Consider the following 20176-nt stretch of genomic DNA (forward strand, 5'->3'; position numbering starts at 1 on the left):
GTGACACAGTTCTGTCAGCTGACACTTTGTGACATGACACATTTTCACTGAAGGCTACATCAGCCTTAAGCCTTATTTATACTTCAGTAAGAATGTGCCATCCAATATGCCACTAAATTCAATATACAAAGCCAGTAGTGAGTGTTAGTAATGGGCGATGGGAACCTATTGGTTTTTGTAATGTGACAGCTGTGACTGAATGTGGCAGTTACACATGAAAGTAAAACATGTGGGGCGACCTGACACCCAAGTGGTGAGGGCGCATACATGTGTGTAAAAGCCCTGAGCTGCGAGTCCCAGCTCAATCCTCTACTCTCTTTCTCCACACTTCCTGTCCGTCTTCACTGTCCCTATCAAATGGAACATTCAACAGCATTAGTAAAAACTTAGAAACGTGTTTCTTCCAGCTTCTTTTGTCCTCCAATATCAAATAACTTGAGCGATAGTCCCAATGCAAAATGTACATACTAAGCAAATACAGGAGCGTATCCAGTTATTCTTTCAGTCGTGTATACTTAAGTGAACAACTGTTGTGTGACGGCAAACAGAAATTTGGCAAACCTGTTGATGTCTGCAAACTGTTAAAATCTCTCCGCACGTGTGTCACTGAAGCATTTTCACCGTTATTCTGTTTTGGTGGCAAGTGGAGCTATTTTTCTCTTTTGGTAAAAAACACCTTTCCCATACCATTCCCACATGACTGCACTGAAACGCCAGATATCCAAGTTCTCAGTCAAACGCAATGTGCATTTGTGGATCAGAGTCTCAGAACTCCGCACAAAAATGTAATCCGATCCAAACAGGTCAGACAATGCTTGCACACACATTTAATAATGTAAATAACTCCAAATATGTATATATATATTTATAGGGTTATATAACTTCACAAATATTTAACATTTATATCTTCAGCAAGCTTTTTTCAAAAACACATTTTATTAGATCTATGAACTTGAAGTTGGAAACATACAGTACTTGCATGTGAAATTTCTTCAAGTTGGGATGTATTAATTTGTTAAATTTGTTCAAATTGGTAGGATATACACACAGATTGCACATTTTGCTTGTAGTTCATGAAACGCACGTCTGTCACCAACACTGAGACTAAGTTCTCTCCATATTTATTTCCCCTCTAATTGTCTTCATACATTGATGTGACTGACTCTTTACTTTAAATGCATTTTGTTTCCTTGTGTTACTTAGGTTAAAAATAAACTGCCATATTGCCATCATTTATAAGAGGAATGCGATGTTATGAGAGCTTTGCACAGTTACTGGCTTTACAAAAATCACCAGTTTGTTCACAGGCACAGACAAGGTGAGCAAGAATCAGAAATCAGCTCTTTCTGCCTTTTCTTGAGCAAGACATGTTCACCGCTACAATTTGTTGCTCATATTCATAACCACAGGGAAGGTAAATTGAATCCTATTTTATGCTGCAATGAGAAGTAATACCTTTATTTAACTTCAGTATATGAACAGGCCGTGAGTGTAGCTTTAGAACGGAGCTGCTGCTTTACACAGTGTCTTTATGTTCTTGGACCTCAGTGGGTGGAGACAGGCTGCCTGTTTTCTCCTTACTGAGGTGGAGCTGATGTGGTCTGTGTCCAAATACATGGCACTAACAGCTTTTCCATGAGAGAGACGGAGAGCTCTGTTCTCTATTCGTCCTGCGCTCTCATTACTGGGCTGTTGCGCTGGCCTTGAGTTCCCATCCTGAAAACCAATTTCCTTGACAGTGTCACCCCCCACATATATTACCCAGGAGTCACCGCTGCATCAGTGTGTCACGTCTCCACGACCCTCACTTATGTTCATCAGTCTTAGTGCCCAGGTAATCATGAAACAGGAAAGAAAGAGAGTGCTCCATGTTCAGATAGCTGCACTCTCACATATTATCCCCAGTCTGCCAGCAGCAGCAGCAGCACTCGTTTCTTACTAGTCTAACAACAGAGAAAGATCCCTGGCCACGCCTGGAGGAGCAATTCACTCGAGATATAATTAGTTATAACCATGCACTAATGTCCTGCATGCATCTTCCCCACAGCCTCTGTGCTGCTGAGGCCAGTCAAGGTTTTTTTTTTTCTCCCTCATCCAATCTCTTTTCATCTCCCTGATCCACAAATGGGTCTATTAGCCATTCTTGTCAGGATGGCAAGTGGAGTAATGTGGTCAAGAGGCACTGAAGATTTGAGATGGGAGTTAGCACAAGCATGCAGGGGTCGAAAGCACAAAGACTATGAGGTGAGAATTAAATTAGAATATTCAGATTCACGTTTCTAGTGTCCTCGTGATAATTGGAAGGAGATTGGATAGGGTTTTGCTAAGTGCTAATAATCAGCTGCTCCTGCCCCGTCAAACACACTTTAATTTATCAAGGAAAGTATGAGTGTTTTCTTAGGATGTAAATGTGTCACATTCTTCACCATCTCAAAGTGGAGAGGAGAGAAAGCTTCAGCTCCTTAACAGGAGTTTGTGGTTCATGCAGCCTTTTTTTTTTTTTTTTTAAATAGCCTAATTTAAAATTTCACACACTTGCGGTGTTATCTGTGACCTCCCTGTTTTCCATCACTAACATACATTACAATGCAATTCGGACGAGTCCAAACTGGAGCAAGACCAGTCAGGCAGCTACCGTGTGTCGCACACATCTTTGCAGTTACATATAGACTTGGTGCATTCAAAAATAGATTCTGATGATCTGCTCGTATTTCAAACCACTTTTGTTGTACTCGTCATAAAATGTCTAGAGTAACAGAATTTATTCTTCCATGCTGCAACAATAGTGTCAATACCAAGCCTCCAGGTACCGACACTGCTGTCACACACATCCCTTTGAGGCAATGTTGGTCACGCTCAGTATCACATCACATGAATCAGACTGGCCTCAAAAGAGTTTTTTTTTTTTTTTGTCCCCATCCCATAATCTTTACAAAAGAGATGGGACACTGAAAACATTTTTCTCTGCATTATACACAGAAAATGAGTCTTTGCATGATCACAATTTGATACATTTGGTCCAATAAAATTATGAAAGTCTAATTATATCTAATTATACGGCATTCATGTGTGCGGGAAGCCAGGTGGTCAACAGGCTCAACCACAGGAAGTCTATAGTGCACATGTTCTCTGTGCCTGAAAATGTAGAAGCTTGCAAAACATTTACGGCACATACGCCCGACAAGCACCTTTTGTATATGAATGAATGGAAGGTGGTTTCCAGCTTTTCATAATACATCTTGACCAAGCAAGACAGCAAACCAGTGTGGACAATATTGTATTACCATAGCAGCATAATTTGCCAAGAGCAATAAAAAAAAGAATTCTCTTGAATAACACCAACTTAGACTACTATTATATAACGCTGGCTGTATAACAGCTGTAGCTGCACAGCTGCTTGGTTATGCTGAAGAGGCATGCGGCATGGTTCATAAAACCCAAACCACAACTTCATCAGCTAGAGAGTCATTCATTTTTACAATAAATGAGTCAGGAGTGTTGAAATGCATTTTTCTAATCACCAAGTGCGGAGTGCTCTAAACTCTCGGTCTGCTTGAGTTTTCAAACTGTCATTATAAACTCAGAGAGGTGTGTCATTTCACTTATAGCCTGTTGCCGATACAGTCCTGATGATTTATATGTTCTTGCTTATTTTTTACACTACATTTAAACACATCTATGATATGATCGGCTAAGTTATAATCAACTTGTTAAAACTGAAACATACAATTTACTGTAGTTGCATCTTTGTTATTAGTTCTGACAAAACAGTGTACATAGTTTATGTGTTCTTTTCCAGAGGTGCCTTTGCTTTCAGATCAATTAGCCATTTTTATGAGCAAACACATAAGGAGAGCTTCGCCACCTCACCGACAGCCCTGTGTACTCCTCCCAGCAGAAATGACTGTAATAACTGTCAGCCATGAGTGACGGCTTGATGATCTGTAAAATCATTGCTGGTTTTATTAGCAGTGATATGACTCATGCATAGTCATGTTGACGTTCAGCCAGAGCAGAGCCAAGCCAATATTAGGCCTGTTTCTCAGCGACTCAGTGTGAGCCGTAGGGGGCTGTGGAGACTCTGCAGTGTGACTCGGTCTCAGCAGGGCTCAGCGTCTGTGTGAAAGAGAGGAGAATATCAGGAGATTGGGGTGGGGGGGTGGTGGGCTGTAAATCTGAGCAGCACCTGCTCCCAGGACTCTGGCGCGTGGTGTGAGGTCAGCAGCACCAGATATCCCATCGATCATATTTATTACATTCATCACAGCGCCGGTTTGTTTTGGCAGCTGATAGCAACAGGGAAAGAGAAAGAAAGAATAGGCTTTTCATTTGAGAGACGGGGGAATGCTTTTAGCATGAGCAGTGTCTTTGCATTTTTCTCTGCTCAGGGTCTTCAGAGAGAGATCAGTCACTGATGTTGGCTCTAAGGCCGCACTGAAACCACAACTACGGCAGAATGATATTCTAAGTACAGTTCTGGAAAGTTTCTGGACGTTATAACTTTGAGAAAAACAATATTAATGTCCCATCAATTCTCAGCTCTGTGGCGCTTTGGGTTTGCACTTGAGGTTTGTCTAGAATATTGAGAGAACAATTTGTGTTTTTACTTGTTTGATTGATTTCTCTATAATGATATGAAAAAAAAAAATGTTGAAAGCCAAATGTTTTGAATTAGGAATGTTTATGTAGCCAAAAAAAAAAAAAAACTGCAGAAAGAAGTTTGATCTGGGCATTGACTGACATTTTATCCATAGTAGCACTGTGGCTCAAGGGATAGCAATGTCAGTTTGTGTTGGTCAGTCGATACACTTTGGCCCAGACTGAAATATGACAATTCATGGCAGTGTCACAGCAATCCATTGCCATGATATTTTGTACACATAGTCGTGACCCCCAAAGGATAAATCCTAACGCCTTTGGTGATCATCTGCCTTTTCATCTACAATGATTTTGACCTTGCAGTTTGAAGTGAAACAACACAACAACTTTTTGATTGATTGTCAGGAATCTGGTGCAAACGCTCATCAGTCACATACTTTTTCTAATTTGTCTACTTTGGTTTATGGCCAAATCCTGCAAAATCTGATCCCCATCAGCCTCAGCTGTTTTATGTTTAGTGCTAATTAGCAAATATTAGCATGCTCACAGCTAGGATGGTGAACATGGAAAACATTATACCTGCTTAACATCAGCGTGTTAGTGTTCTCACTGTGAGCATGTTAGCATGCTGACGTAACATTTAGCTCAAAGCAGCAAGAGAACGGCTTGACGGATGATCTGCCACAGTCTCAAAATTCAAAATGTGTTTTTGATGAAAAGGGAGTCGACTGAATGTGGACAAACTTTTCAACTGATCTGAACACACTCCCACAGTGTGAGAATATGTGTTCATCTACAATGATTCGCACCATTCTCTTGCCACATCTAAGAATCAGTCATATGGTTTTTTGCATTAGTGACAATGTCCTGAATGTGTAGTTGGCTCTCTTTAATTGAACACTTACTGAGTTGTTTCAGCTGTCACTGTCAGCGCTGTCACATCTGTACACCAAGAAAATATTTACTCACTGAACAAAAGGCCCTTTTCCAAAACGAACTCTTTAACAGCTGATGCTCAAATACAGGGAGATCCAAAAGATCACTCTCCCAGTCGCTTGAATGAGAAAGCGGTCTCAGACTATTTGTTGTATATACTGCAGTTGCAATGTATCACTTAGATATAATGAAGAGGTTTTTAAGCTCATCTCTCGGTCAGGATCTGCTGATTGGCTGAGGTCCAGCAGTGATAAGAACAAAGGAATCTCTCAGCTCTGTTACACTGAGCCCCACAGTCGCTCAGTAAAGCTCTCCTGTCTCTAAACCAATTGAGCCAATTAAGCATGAAAGAGAATGCTGCTTGATTTTGCCATTGTGCATTTGTATGAGGGAAGGGGTGAGGCGCAGCTGCATTCAATAAAAAGAAAAAGAGTAGTTCAAGGACAGAGATACTTGAATGTTCTCTAATTGTGCTCAGATATTGTCTTTCTGTGATGCCAATGTAATCATGCATGGGAATTCAATCTTAATGTTGAATACTTGCTACTTGCATAACAAACTTCACATCTCTCCATATGGAACATAATCTCACAGGAGCAGAAATTAAACAGGAGCAACTAGTGAACATCTCTCAGACAACAGGGCTTGCAGAGCGCCGGTGCACCAACTTAACTTTAACGTCGGCCGCCGCCGCCGCAAATGTTCCAACGACTGACTGTATTTTGATGTCGCTGCCAGGATGTTATGTGATAGCTGGGTTATTTTAATCAGCCTCCACAGGCCATGTCGAGGCTGACGCTAAACAGATGCTAATGTGAGGCCCATTAAAAGACACAGGGAGAGAGGGATTCAGTGTGCGCAGGCAAGCGGAAAAGCAACAGCCTGTTTATCGCCTCATCCTGCTTTGTGCTCCAAACCTCGTCGCGGCATCCTGTGAAGACACCACTCCCCCCCCCACCCCTCGACCTCTCTCTTTCTTTCTCCTCAGTGTCCCCCCCACCCCACCCCTCCCACCCTGCCCCCGCCTCACATTTCTTGCAGCAGCGTCATGCATGGGGGCATTCCCTGAACAGGAACAGATTTGTTTAGTTTGCTGTCATTTTCTTTCATTGGACCCCTGTCTTTTTTCTTTTCTTTTTTTTTTTTATCATGTCTGAAAGCTGAAAACAGAGAGGCTATAGTGTGAAGAAGAATGTTGTCCCTCTCCTGTTTATGTTTTGCTACACTCTGCTTTGCATCTTACTTGCTTTGTATCGCCTGTCCCTTTTCTCCCCTCTCTGGCGTTCTCTCAATATAATAGTGATGAGACATTTTTTTTGTCTCGTCTGATTTTTTTAAAAGACTTTTTGGCTCGTTTCTGAGGTTCGTCTGAGTGGGTTAATTGTATTTATTCTGGGTTGGTGCCCAGACTGATACATTCTTGGGCTTTTGTGTGGAGCTGAAGGGCCAGAGTATTGTCCACAGTGGACAGGTAAGGTGAAATGGCCTGACAATCACTGAGGTTGCTGCCGTTAATGTTCCAGAAATATGACAAGACTGCACTTAATGCTTCACTCTCAGTCTCTGTTGACATGTGGCAATGTCTAAATTTGCTTGAGTTTAGTTGAACTGCAGCTGTGCTTTGAATTTAACTCTGTCTTTTGGCTCTTGGCAATCTCTGCTGATGTGTGCTCTCCACTTGAGTCCATATTGATTAACTTTCATGTTATTCATACCTTTCATCTGTCATTACTTTAAGCACAGGCCATCTTCATTTTTCAAAATGGACATGTATCAAGAATGTTTGGCTGCTCTGACGTTCGAAACATCACAGAAAGTCGCTTCAAGTCAAACACAGTAGATTCTCTATGACGACAAGAGCTCGTGCGGTTACTTGTGACATGGTTTGTGCTCCTGAAGCTCCATCACTCCCTCAGCGACCAATTAGAAATGATTAGTTGCGTCTTTTAGCAGTGACACAGTAACACCAATGTGATCTAACTTCGTCTGGACTGCAGGTCATCTCTCCCCTCCTGAATCACATCGCTTTCCTGTCCCTCACCCCCTTCCTCTCAGCCTTTGTGTTTTCCCATGTTAACAGTCTGTCATCCCACCTGAAAATCATCTCATTCTCCACAGTGCCATGACATCGAGGGAAGAGCTCTCCTCCTTGCATGACAAAGCAGCCTTCATTTAATGTGATGTATCCTGCAGACCTAGCGTATCAGTCACGCAACAGTTACTTCCTACAGGAAGTTTTAGAAATAAGAGATTCCCATATGTTGTAAGAGATTGGATAAATGTTGGCTCAGATGAGTAAATGCTATTCCATATGTTTTCATTCCCCTATTGAGGTCGGTGAGAAGAAGTGGAGAGAGCTATAAAATGATGGCTGACCATTGTCAACCCATAAAGATTATACATTTGAATTGCTGTTTTATAAAAAAATTTTTAAAAAAAGTGGCATAATGAATAAATGAAAAGATGGTTCCTCAAGGACAGGACACGAATGATAAAAGGCTGTAGTGAATGGGAAGTATGGTAACCATCCAACTAAAGTGTCTGTGAAGGGAGATCAAACACACTGAACCTGTGACTGCCACATTCTGTCCAAGGTGACTCTAGCTGCAACTCTGACAAGTCTCTGTTTACTTCCTAACATATTCAGGAGGTGAAACTCCAGCTGGTGCAGTGTGAAATCCCAGAATCCATCACTTTTTTCTGAGGATGGAGAAGTTTTTCTTCTTGCTTTTCCTGTCTATTGGAAGTGTTATGTTTGCTTTTCAACAGGGAGTATCTTTTTGAGGAGGAAAGGTTTTTGTTTTATGCCATCTTGTTTGGTGTGCTGGCGAGATGGGAATGAAAGCCATTAAATAGTCTTAGTCAGGGGAAAAAGGGGAAAGTGGGCTCCTTTGCCTCACCCCGCCTGTGTGTCACCCCGTCACCTCTATGCTGAGGGGGCCTAAGGTTTTGTGTGGGAGTCCAACACATCTGAAAAGAGGCCCAGCATGGAGCCTACAGGATCCCCCGTCCTGCTGCATGCATAGAAACATCATAAGAAAAGACGGAACGTCCACAAACTCCTTTTGAATATTAAAAGGAGAATTATCAGAGATAAAAAAAAAGGCCGGGAAGATGAGAGACAGTCTCTCCATTCAGCAGTGGGATGGCGAGATGGAGAAGGGAGTGAACTTCACCATGCACATTGTATACAGAGATGCCCTCATTAAGATCCCATCGTCCTCCGGGGGGGAAACATTGTCACTGGATTTAGGAGACTAGCCAAGACTGCAGGGGTTTATGTATTTGGCAGATCTCAGGGGTAGCGGCATGAAGGGTTCTTGGTGGGAAGTGCAGCAATGTTTGCAGTTTGTCGCTGTTTTTGGGAATTTTCAAGAGGACCTTTGGATTGTATTTTTATTTTTCGCCCCTTTTCAAGGAATACCTGTGATGTAACCAGGGCAACAGTGAATTGTGGAATTTGCTTGACATTTCTTTGCAGAGACAGACCAGTCCGCAGCCACTGAACTATCAAGAAAGGTGTATTTTTTTTTTGTATGATAGTTATATGCACATCTTCTGGCTCTGTGTTGTCCACACACGTCACCATGCAGATAGTGTGTTTGCTGGTGGTGCTCTTTGCCATGCTGGTCATGCTGGGAGTTCCTAAAGACCATAAGGGTCCACACGGAGCCCATCGCATCACTGGGTCACAGAAGTCTCACGGGTGCAAACGGCTGCCTAATAATTTAGGTCTTCACCAAAACCACCAGACTTTGAGGCACTCCCACAACAAACCACACAAATGTAACCTGATCTATCACAGTAAGTACAAGAAGTGCTATATTACATAACTGTCATCCAAAACATAATGACACATCAAATCTTTGAAAGTTGTTTTGGTTCTCTTTAGAGCTTGTGAAAGTATTAAAGCCCTGGAGTGCTTAGCAGTCAGGGATGGGCAAGTTTTAATCCTTTTGTGCTTTGTATATTCTTGGAAGTTGTTTAGTGCGAAATGATTCGGTTGTGGTGTTAAAAGCTCTCTGCTGTCTCTGCTGCCATTACAGCCCAGACAATGTCGTTTTTTTTTTTTTTTTTCCTTGCCTCTGCTGGGGCGATCAAGGTTTCAAGGGAGAGGGAAGAGAGCCTCCCTGTTCATGAGGCTCAGCTGCCAGAACTTGTGGCAGTGTGTGCTTTCTTTTTTCTTTTCTTTTCTTTTTTTATTTTATTTATTTTTTGACAACCATAGATGAAGGGCGAAGCCAAACCTGAATACAAAAGGAGTTGGTGCAACATTAAACTATGAAATTGTGGTGAAAATGTTCAAGTCACGGTGAAGTCCAAGAGCAGCCTACAAAGCATGCTGCTCATTATGCTGGGATGTTCTTTGAAGCTTCCCAATACAATAATAGCAGTAAAATAACTATCATAATATAGTTCTCTTTTTCACTATTTTACACTTTTTTCCTTATTACAAATATTTGAATTTAATGTGAGAAAAGGAGGAGTGAGAGCACTGGGAGTATCTGCTTTGTGTCTTATTTCAGCATTTTATTCTCTGCTGTTCCACGGCGAACATTTAAAATGCTCACATCCTCTCGCATTAATCAGCCCTTCCAGACACCCTCCTATCCTGGTGGGTCTAAGTGGGGACTTTGCTGATAATTGCTTCTATGTTACAGTTCCCTGCTGCTGGCTAGAGGAAATTTTACGATTTGATTGGTGGTGTTCAGCTGAACAGCCACTCTGCAGATCCAGGGCTGTAAAAGCTATCAGGAAAACAGGGCACATGAGGACCAAGTGGGAATGGAGTGTGTAAAACTGTAATATAATGCACACATGGATGATTGAGAAATAAAAACATGTTTGGAGTTGAAAGACAGACTTTTGTCTGAATATGAGAGTTGGGTAGCGTTTTTTCTTCTTGCAGGCTCCAGCAGAGGTCTCAAACGACTGCATAGAGACGTGTAAGGATCACTGAGGGGGATAAACTGAAAGTAATGAACAGTTAATGTTGACATAAGTATATTTTTTATGTGATAACGTGTTCTTTCTTTCTAGTGACTAAGTTTAAAGTGCTTGTATTTGAACTGTTATCGTACCATGTGCTAAATTAAGTGCTGTCATGGTCCTGCAAGAAAATATGCTTATAAGGGCTATTTATAGGATATTGTGTTTATTTCTGATGACGCACATTACAGTGAAACCTTAGTCCTTGCACTAATAAAACGTAATTTAAAACAGCCATGTGCTCACATTTCAAAATATGGATTGAGTTAGTTGATACACGGATTGTCTTTCTCTGAGAGCAGTGGTCGAACAACAAGATACTGTGTAGTGCCGTGCCATTAAACTGCATCTTCATCCAGCACGAAAGAGCTGAATCTAGCTATTTTATTTTTAATGTAAGCTTGTGATATGAAAAAAAAAAAAAAAATATGATCATTCTTCATGTTGTTTCCCAGCCAAAAACATTGCATTTCTGAGAACAGATGGTGGTCATCAGTCGCGGGCGTTTGCTCTGAGAAGTTTCTGTTTGACACATGAAACAGTTGAAGAGCCCTTGTGCTGGGCGACTGTGTTACTACAGGCACTATAAGGGGACATATGCTCAGTAGCTTCTGCTCTTGCTCGGTCAGTTCCGGCAATCTTCACTGGAGGGCGCTGTTTGGTAACAAATGTTCCGTGAAGCCAACACAGAGGCTCAGAGCTGGTAGCTGAGCAGATGAGGAAGTCTGCTACAGTTCTTTCTTTCCGTCTCTTTTCATGTCTTCCACACATTTTTACATATTTTAATGCAACATGACTTCTGCGGTTATAAATTAGCCATGTGTGCTAGGTCTGTGTCTAAAGTAGATTCTGCCTCAGAGGCTGTAAGATAAAGTGATAACACCATTGTAGAGAAGAATGACTTTTGAACAAAAGTAAAAATAAAAAGATAGAAAACACATTTTCATGCTGAGTCCAGAGTTTATGTCACTCTGGGGGTGGGGGTGTAAAACCGGGAGCATGGATCACCAGATAAATTGTTAGGTCTAATTTTAATATGTAGTAGTTTATTTAGTTTGTACTTTAAACACTGCACTAATATGCATTAACTTGTTTTTCTTTGGATTTCTATTATAAGCTAATATGGAAAACAGCCCGAGAGCTGTTTGGAAACGCCATGAATGAAGCTCTCAGTCCATAATAAACAATACAGGCCTGCATGCATCAGGTTTTTACATGTAAAACAACAATAAAAAAAAATGTAAAGAAAATGGTGAAACTATGGGATAAAGTAGGCTATGTCATTCTTATACTGTTCTAAGACACATTATTTTGTCCTATAATACATTTCATAAGGATAAAAATAGCATCTTATAGCAAATGTAGTTTCCACTATTGCAATATAAATGAGCTATGAAAACCACAGGAGACAAAACAAAAGGCTAAACTATGTTAGAACCAGTTGTATAATAACTACTGAGTTCCAAAAACATACTGTTGTGTTAAGTCCCTCAAGGAATATCACTGGAATGGGCTGTTACATTTGTTTTGAGTCAGGAACCTCAGAAAGAATAAAAACATGTCCGAATAGTTTTATAAGCTTTCTCTTATTATTGGACATAGTTACAGAAAATACAGTAGCCTGCCAGTGCGCGCTCTGTTACTGCGCTGCTCAGTGCGATCCAGGCGGGAAGAGGTTAAATTTCTTCTCTGGGAAACATTGTCGGGTCTATGGAGGGGGTAGAAAGGCGCATACCAATTGTCGAGGCATTCCGCTTTCCTTGAATGAAATGCTGTGAATATGAATCCGTGTGTCCCCCCGCTCGCCTGAGGTTCGGGGTCTGCGACGCGCTCGGGGATCAGTCGGGAGTTGCAGCAGCGGAGGAGAAACGGGGGGGAAAGTGATGGAAAAGTTGCACTGATCTCGTGCGTGTGGATCTGGTGGATGAGGGGAGGACAGGACTAACTCGCAAAGTTTCCGATCTCAAGTGACAGATTCGAAACTGGACTGAAATAATGTGACTGCAAGGACGGAGCCTCTTCGCCTGGACTACAGCGACCGCTCGCGTCATTTTACTCACTTTTGAGTTTACTTTAAGTTTGAAGTGGATTTATTATTGATCCCTTTTTTTTTTTTCTTTTGCACAAAGGAACTAAATGGTTTGAATGAGATCGCCTGGCTGGTCATTGAGCACTCGGCAGTAACGGGATGAATTCAAAGAAAGGATAGAGCTGTGCTTCTTCTCTGCTCACATATTCTCCCATGGTTTTAACACATGCTCCCACTCAGTTCAGCCCATTTACTGAAACAGAACCTGTGTTGAGATTCCGGGCTGTTTGGAACTGGTTTCTGGGGTTTTTCTCCCATCTTTTTCACCTTTCTTCTCAGCGATAAGCAGAAGCCAAAGCCAGCTCAGTGATAAACTGCTCCTGGACTGTTGTGATGTTTTGCTTCTTGTGACTCTCAAACCAAAATCTGGGTGTTAAATGTTCAGACTCTGGATTCTGAGATTTTTGTTTTCCAGTTTGACATGAAGGAGTGGATGCCTAAGTTGTTTTTTGAATAATTTGGATTACACTAGAACATTTCTCATAAGAGAGACGTTGAATGATGTCTCCAACTTCTATTGGATTTGCATTTCTGTTAGGAATTCTCCATGTGTGCTCAGGTGAGTCAAACATCACTATCACCAGTAATCTGCTTGCTTTAGTCTTTTTTATTTTATAGTTTTACAAGTTGAATTTTGACACAAAAAAGTAAGAGAAGAAAAATATCTCAATTAATTTCTTATCTATGAGGATGAAAAATTCCTCCTATTATCATTCTTTTGTTACTGTAAAGCTACAGGCCTTGAAGTTATTCGATTAGACTGCATGCGGAACAAAACAGTTTCATTTAAAATCCTTCATTGAAGACTGTATTAATAAAACATATGCCTTCTCAGTGGGAAATGTTTGCTGCAGGGAAAATGTAGACACAAACTTTCCCAACAATCATTTTGAATATTGGGCATTATTAAAAACAGTGAGTGTGTTTTAGGCCTTGCTGTGATATAAAGTAAAAGAGGCTCATCTCTGGTGTGTAGTCACAGTTTAATACTTTGTAATGAGGAAGAAAATTTCTCATACATTAACAGTGCAATTTTCTCCCACGTCCAAGAAAGTCAACTCAAAGGGGTCGTCTACATTTTTTAAGAGCTGAGCACGCATACAGTCACACATAAAGTGCTGAACTCATGTGGGATCAGTGGAGAGAGCAGCTATCATTGGTCAAACAGACAGCACAAGCCCCTGTGGAGACCATGTTTCCGTGTATGTCACGATTCTGCCCATGGACGACTTTTATTGCTGAGTGCAAGGTTGTTCACAGTGGGTTTTTTTTTATGTTTTTGAACTGGAGATGTGCAGCTTTATCACATATCACACCAGTTTTGAATTCTCAGTGTCTTTTCCCAGTGTGACTGTAAGAACTTGTTTTAACTCAGTTTTATGCCATTTAGAGTTAACGTGGAGCTGCAACAGTCTGGTTTCACTTCTCTTTGTCGTCTGTATTTTTTCCTTATTATCTTTCACTATAGTCCTCCTCCACCATCACATGGGCGTCTTTATAGAGCTCATGGACCATGATAGCTCGGCTTTTCCAGGTCACTTACTTCTGAGCTATGAGGAAGCAAATGCCTGCCGCACGATTATAAGACCTAAGTTAAAGTGTGTCCTGAACTGGTCATAGTAGGGTGTTTTACGCAAAGTTGTCAAACCCCGTTAGAAACAGAATCGTTAAGACAAAAGGTCAAATGAACTACCTTATTTGTTATGTTTATCTATTTATATAATATCCATAACAAAACTACTGTACCACAGACACAACAGTAACATCTAGGCCCTCCACTACTGTTTATTGTAGCTCCAACACTCCTATATAATTACCTAAGTAATAGTCAGTGTAATTGTTTTCAAGTTTAAACCTGAAAATCCATTATGGCTTACCAGTAGTCTGTTTCCAGATGTTCCTAAAAGTGAAGTCTTTCTCTGTGAATGTCAGGGATTTCAATCACGCTCAAAACTGAAAGGACTATAGTTTCCCCAGTGCATTGAGTAAGACATATTACAACATCTTAAACCCCATTCTTACTCAAATATCAGGCGTTTTCTATTTAAGGTCTCAATTCTGTGCTTCATTGGTGTGTTCGTCCAGTTTTTGAGTCTTTGTTTTCTGTGCAGAATTCCATCATGCATATTTAAATGTTACTCATGCTGCCTGATTTGTTTCCTGAATTGGCTCCTTGTTTTCCGTAGATGAGATATGGAAAAGCCTGGGACACCAGAGTAGTCTAAGGAAACACTGTAGCACCTAAACAGGAAATGGGGTCGGAGGGGAGCGTTGAGAACTGTAGGTGGCGGCTCCATCTGCTTTACCCTGAGCCGGATCCTGAGCTTGAGTTGAGCCAGTAATGGTCCTGTCCTGTGAGAAAGACCGCCAGACACCAGGGTTTCCAATTACGCCTAGCTGTGGGGATGTCTGGGGGTGTTTTCTGGGGAGAGGCGTGAGAATAGGGCCTGCTAATAGAGATGGACTTGACTGCGGATACTCAAAGGATTGGTCCTGGATTAGACACTGGTGTCAGGAAAATTGGATTATACGCCACTTGCTGGGAAAAGATTTCATATTTGCTGCTAATTGGAGGGTTAACGACTTCATTCTAGTGTAGGGAAGGTATCAGATCTCTTAGATAAACTCTTAATGGTGTTCAGTAACATCTCCGTGGATCACATGAAGATTGTTTTCACATTGCTGGCCTTCGTTGTAAGAAAGTATTTTTATATCACTTTTATGTGCGAAGTAGAGCGAGCGAGATGGGATGACCTTTGCACCCTGTCAAACTCGTGGTGACTTGCTTATTGCTGCCTCGCGCTGTCTGAAGGTTGTAAATTGATACCTCCATCTATCACGTCTCGTCCTGTTATCAGGTGATCTGTCCTCCCGCTATACACTAAATGGTTGTTATCTCCCCTCAAAGTGCCCGTTAGACCTTATACTCACCTCAGAGGTGCCATTCAGATGAAGGCAAGAGGTGGCTACACTTCTCACACTCAATGTGACGCTCCAGATTACTTTGAGGAGATAAGGGCTGTTAGAACAACATATATGAAGAGATATTTGGAGGCAAGTGTCAGACTTCTGTTATAAAAATAAATAAATAAATAAAAATTCCAAGCATAACAGTGAGTGTGAGGATGTAGCAGTGCTGATAAAAAAAAAAAAAAAATAAGGGCGGTGGGAGTGGTGCCCCAGTAATCAGCCCCAGCCCCAGCAGCACCTAGCCGCTCAGGTCTTGACAAATTGAGTCATAAGTGCTGATAAATTGCAGAGCCCTTGCACGTCCTACATCATGACCATATGACAGGACACAGCAGGCTGCAGAGCCAATTAATGACCGGAGGCCACAGGTGAGACCCATCTCTGTCTCCTGTCCTCTTACTCTCACATGGCCTGAAAACATACTCATTAAAGCTCTTCCCTTCACCTGCTCTCACAGCCGGCTACACACTTTTTTTTTTTTTTTTTTTTTTTTTTTTTTAATCATCATTGTGAAATAGTGTTGTGGTATTCCAAATAACCCAGATATCATGTTGTTTTTTAGGATTTAACCTTCTGAACAGATATTGTGTGAGGGCAGTTGGTGTGTTGCTGAGAAACATAATGGAGAAAGAGCCTTGGGTCTGCTGTGTCACCTCTTTATCTGAGCTGAGAAATCTCACACCTATGTGAGGTGACGGTGTCCATGAAGCTACATCTCTATAACTTCCACTAATGCACATTAATCTGATCCTAATCCAAATCAAGCAGGGTTTCACACCCTAAGATGCAGGATTAGGCTGACTTTGGCTTAGTGAAACCGCATGGAGGAATGTGGGAGGGCGGCCCGTGTCCTCTTCCTGTTCATGAGAACCGTGGCTAAGTCATTAATGACTGAGTAGATAAACATTTCAGAGCGGTTTGTTTGAGGGCAGATAAATTAGGCAGTGACTCTTAATGATCTGCTTTCCCCCAACTGCTCTTCCTTTAATGACCTAAAAGCACCGCTTAATTGGATTAATTAGCAAATCCATCTGACGTCAATAGGTTGTAATTTGCCGTGGCTGCAGCCTGACTGAACTGAGGATTGAGATCATTTCATGAAACTGTGTGTGTCAACCTCTTGGTATTTCAAATTCCATAGAAATGAACTGCAGTGTCTCACTAGCCTTCAGTTTAGACAGTGAGAAATAAGGACATTATTACTCATTGCTGATAATGCTCGTATGACTTACTTAGCAAGTATGACTTTGTCCATCAAGTCTGTCAGTGTAAGATCTAAAAGTGTATAGCGAGACAGCGAGTTAAGCCGTCTACACCGAGAATACTCTGCAACGTAACTTCATGTAAGCGCTTTAGTCTGGAGTTGCCTGATACGACGAGGCAGCAGGCGTGTCCAGGGTATTGGACTCGTGGGTCAAGTCAGTATAGTTAATGCATCTTGTTCTGACAGTGACGTGGAGGACAAACATTCCCTGTTGCCACTCGGTGCGGAGGTGATAAATGGCGCGTCCTCATCGGATGAAAGGTGTTGTCTGGTTTCTGTCTCGGTTCACAAATGGCACGCGTCGAATTCCCACAGCTTTGCATCCTGTTATGAAAAATGCCAAAAGCTTGTGATGCAGACAGTGACACATGAGCAAATTACATAACACTAATCCACATCTGATTCTACATTGCATTAGCATGTTTACTTGATATGGCTTCACTGTGGATTAGTTTCCCCCACGGCTCCACTAATATAGATGTGAGTGAGGAAGAAAAACGGAGAGGTGGGGTGTGTGTTTGTGTATGTGTGGGCTGGCGAAAGGGGGTTTAAGGAATCTCTTCATCCTCTTACCCATCCCCCACTTTTTTTTTTTCTTTTTGTTTTGCCCCAATTTTTTAAGACGTGCCTTTTTTTTGTGGCCGGTCAGCACAGGGCCTTTCTTAAATAAAGCAGGCCGACACGCAGGGAAAAAAAAGCCTGTGGGGACGGGGACGGGGCCACATTGTGTCGCCTTAACAGGGCGATTGTAAGGCATGGAGGGGGGGGGGGGGGGAATGGTTCACGAGAGACTGAGGGTGTGTGAGGAGCGTAGATGGTGGAGGGGGTGGGCGGTGGGGGGGCGCGGCTACACAAAGGCTACCCCAGGGGTGTGGAAAGGGGTTGGGGAGGGGTGGAGGACGAAGGGGAGGACGCAGCAGTCGAACATACCATGATACACCAGCTCTGGGAATACTCTTGATCTGGCTCTCTGTGCTCACGTTGCATATTCCTACTGTTCCCCTGTGGCAGCCAAAGTGCTGATTAGGGTGATAGTGGTGGAACACTGTGAGGCAAGGATGCTGGTGGTGTTGTTTTTTTTTTTTTTTCTTTTTAAAGGTGGACATCTGGGGAGAGGTGAGGTTGATTTTTAGAAGTGCTGAGTAAATAAAAGATCCTGGTACAAAGCCTCAGTGAGGCATTGAAGGTCTGGTTTGGTGTAACATAGTACGACCAACATCCCTCATGTGTCTAAATTCTGCATGCTCAGGAACTCCCAGAAGGCTTGCCCTGGGCCTGGCGTTTGCTGCGGTGGTGAAGCTATGCTACCGTGGGGTGCTCTGCGTTGTGCATTTTAAAAAGGCTCGGACCTCCCTCCCTTTCATTTTCTCCACTGGGGAGACTGAGAGATGGCATTGAGGACAGCCTTTCCCCAGTATCCTTCTTTTCTTTCCCACTCCCTGAGCTCAGGCCTCCTCCCAGCCTCTGTGACCATTCTATTACCCTCTCATTGCAAGGCCTGGATACACTTTTGAAATGCTAAACCTCTCTTTGGTTATAACTGACAGGGGAAAATACCATTAAAGAGGCTGAGAGGAATAGATTAAATTAGCAGTTAAAAGAGAGACTGCTAATTAGTTGATTAATGTCTTTGGTTCCTCCCCCCTCTCAGCTACATTGTTGTAGTGATGATTCCCTCTGGTGACAAGGCTCTCCTTCCCCATCCAACATCGTTTCCTGTTTATTACAAAATTTCAAACATATTTTTTAATGTGTAACTGATGCATTAGTAGATCCATGGTCAGAAGACAGTGTCATCTCGAGCTGCATCAGCAACTTCATGCTCTGAGGTCCTGGGGGCTAATTCTGTCAGACAAAAGACGGTGATAAAAGTAGGAGGAGCGCTCGCTATTTAAGAGGAAGAGCTGGAAAACATAATTAATGAGAAGGTGACCTTGAAATTCACTATTACAGGACTGCTTTTGGAGCCCCTCCCACCGTTCAGCTGTAACCATGGTGAGGAGGATTCAAATAACTGGGTGAATTTCCAGCATGTAAATACAGAGTTGCTCTGAGTTGGGAGATTAACTCTAATCCTGATTTATTATCAGGCTTACCTACTTTTTGCAAATTGGTGACATTTCCCTCAAATCTGATGTCACCATTGAAATGAACACAATAATCCCAAAGCAGTTTTTATTTTTTCATATTCCTTGCAGCAGATAATGTGTGTGCTGTTTGTTAAATGTGCATACACCATTGAACCCTATGAATAGGAACCATACTTTTTACTTCTACTGAAAGCCTCTGGATTTTCACCTTTTTTTTTTTTCGAAAAAGCTTTTAAACCATACTTTTCCATTTTGAAATACAGAGCTGTTTATCAGTCCTCCCTGTCACCATTCAGTCTCCTCCAACTACAGCCCTCCCTCTTACGCAGTCACTCTCTCCCTCCCTCCCACATCCCTTCTCTTTGCTTACACAATGAAAGCTCTAATTGAATAACAATTGTAGTCGTCGGGTGAGAGACAGGTTCTTCAGGTTTTAAGAACAAAATTGCTTTTGCATTTGGCTGCGTGTCTGTCACCAAGTCTTAATCGGAAGCTTCATAGCTCAAACTATTAAAAGTGCACTTTAGAGGTTCAGAGCCTCACCTTCATTTCCATACAGCCTTCGGTAATCTGACATTTTTTGGCTCAGAAGACATTGTTGCAGAACGCTTGAAGTTGCTCTGTGATAAATGCTGTCCTACTTGACTGTTGTGATTCTTCCTGACGTTCAGTCTTGACAGCCGGTGTTTATCCCATCTCATTATGTCCTCTAATCAGAGCACGCTATTCACTTCTAGCTCCACCTCTGCTCAATGCTTTAATTCTGGGCATCCTTTCGACATCTTGAAGTGTATTTGGCTTCCTCTGTCTGACTAGCCAAAGCCAAAATGAACTGTTTTCTTTACCCTGTGACTTTGATTGAGCTCAGCCTCCTTTATTCTTCTGCTTTTTTTTTTTTTTTTCTTTTTTGATGTTTGATGATAGAAATTCATCGACTTTAATTCAGGCATCCCTAGCTTCATATTTGCTGTCATATTCTATTTATCTCTGTTCAGTATAACAGTGCAGACTACACCTTTCCTCTGAGATATTAATACAGCATAAATGATGGATTGCAAACCGTACAAAGTATTACCTCTCATATGCCTCTTTATTGGCTGCCTCACTGTTGATCACTTTTTAAAAGGGGAAGTTTGGGGAAATCGATGAAATCCAGTATGAGTGGAAAGAAGCGATGTCCTCAGCGTGGTTATTTCTACTTAGAAAACAGTTTGAGAGGCTGTTGGTGAGAGGGATATT

General features: G+C 41.9%; 1 protein-coding gene across 5 annotated transcripts in view; it reads left to right on the forward strand.

The window, feature by feature from the left end:
• Positions 1 to 20176, forward strand: part of robo1 (roundabout, axon guidance receptor, homolog 1 (Drosophila)) — a 328239-nt gene that overhangs the window by 187419 nt on the left and 120644 nt on the right. The window contains exon 1 of one of the 5 annotated variants that reach the window (XM_056373315.1): positions 12229 to 13172. The exons of the other annotated variants lie outside the window; for them this stretch is intronic. Coding sequence (XP_056229290.1) covers positions 13112 to 13172 — 61 coding nt within the window. The 5' untranslated portion in view covers positions 12229 to 13111. Of the gene's footprint in view, positions 1 to 12228; positions 13173 to 20176 lie in introns of those variants that run through there. 5 annotated transcript variants of the gene reach the window in all.

Source organism: Seriola aureovittata, chromosome 4 (genome assembly GCF_021018895.1).
Source record: "Seriola aureovittata isolate HTS-2021-v1 ecotype China chromosome 4, ASM2101889v1, whole genome shotgun sequence".
Lineage (NCBI taxonomy): Eukaryota > Metazoa > Chordata > Actinopteri > Carangiformes > Carangidae > Seriola > Seriola aureovittata.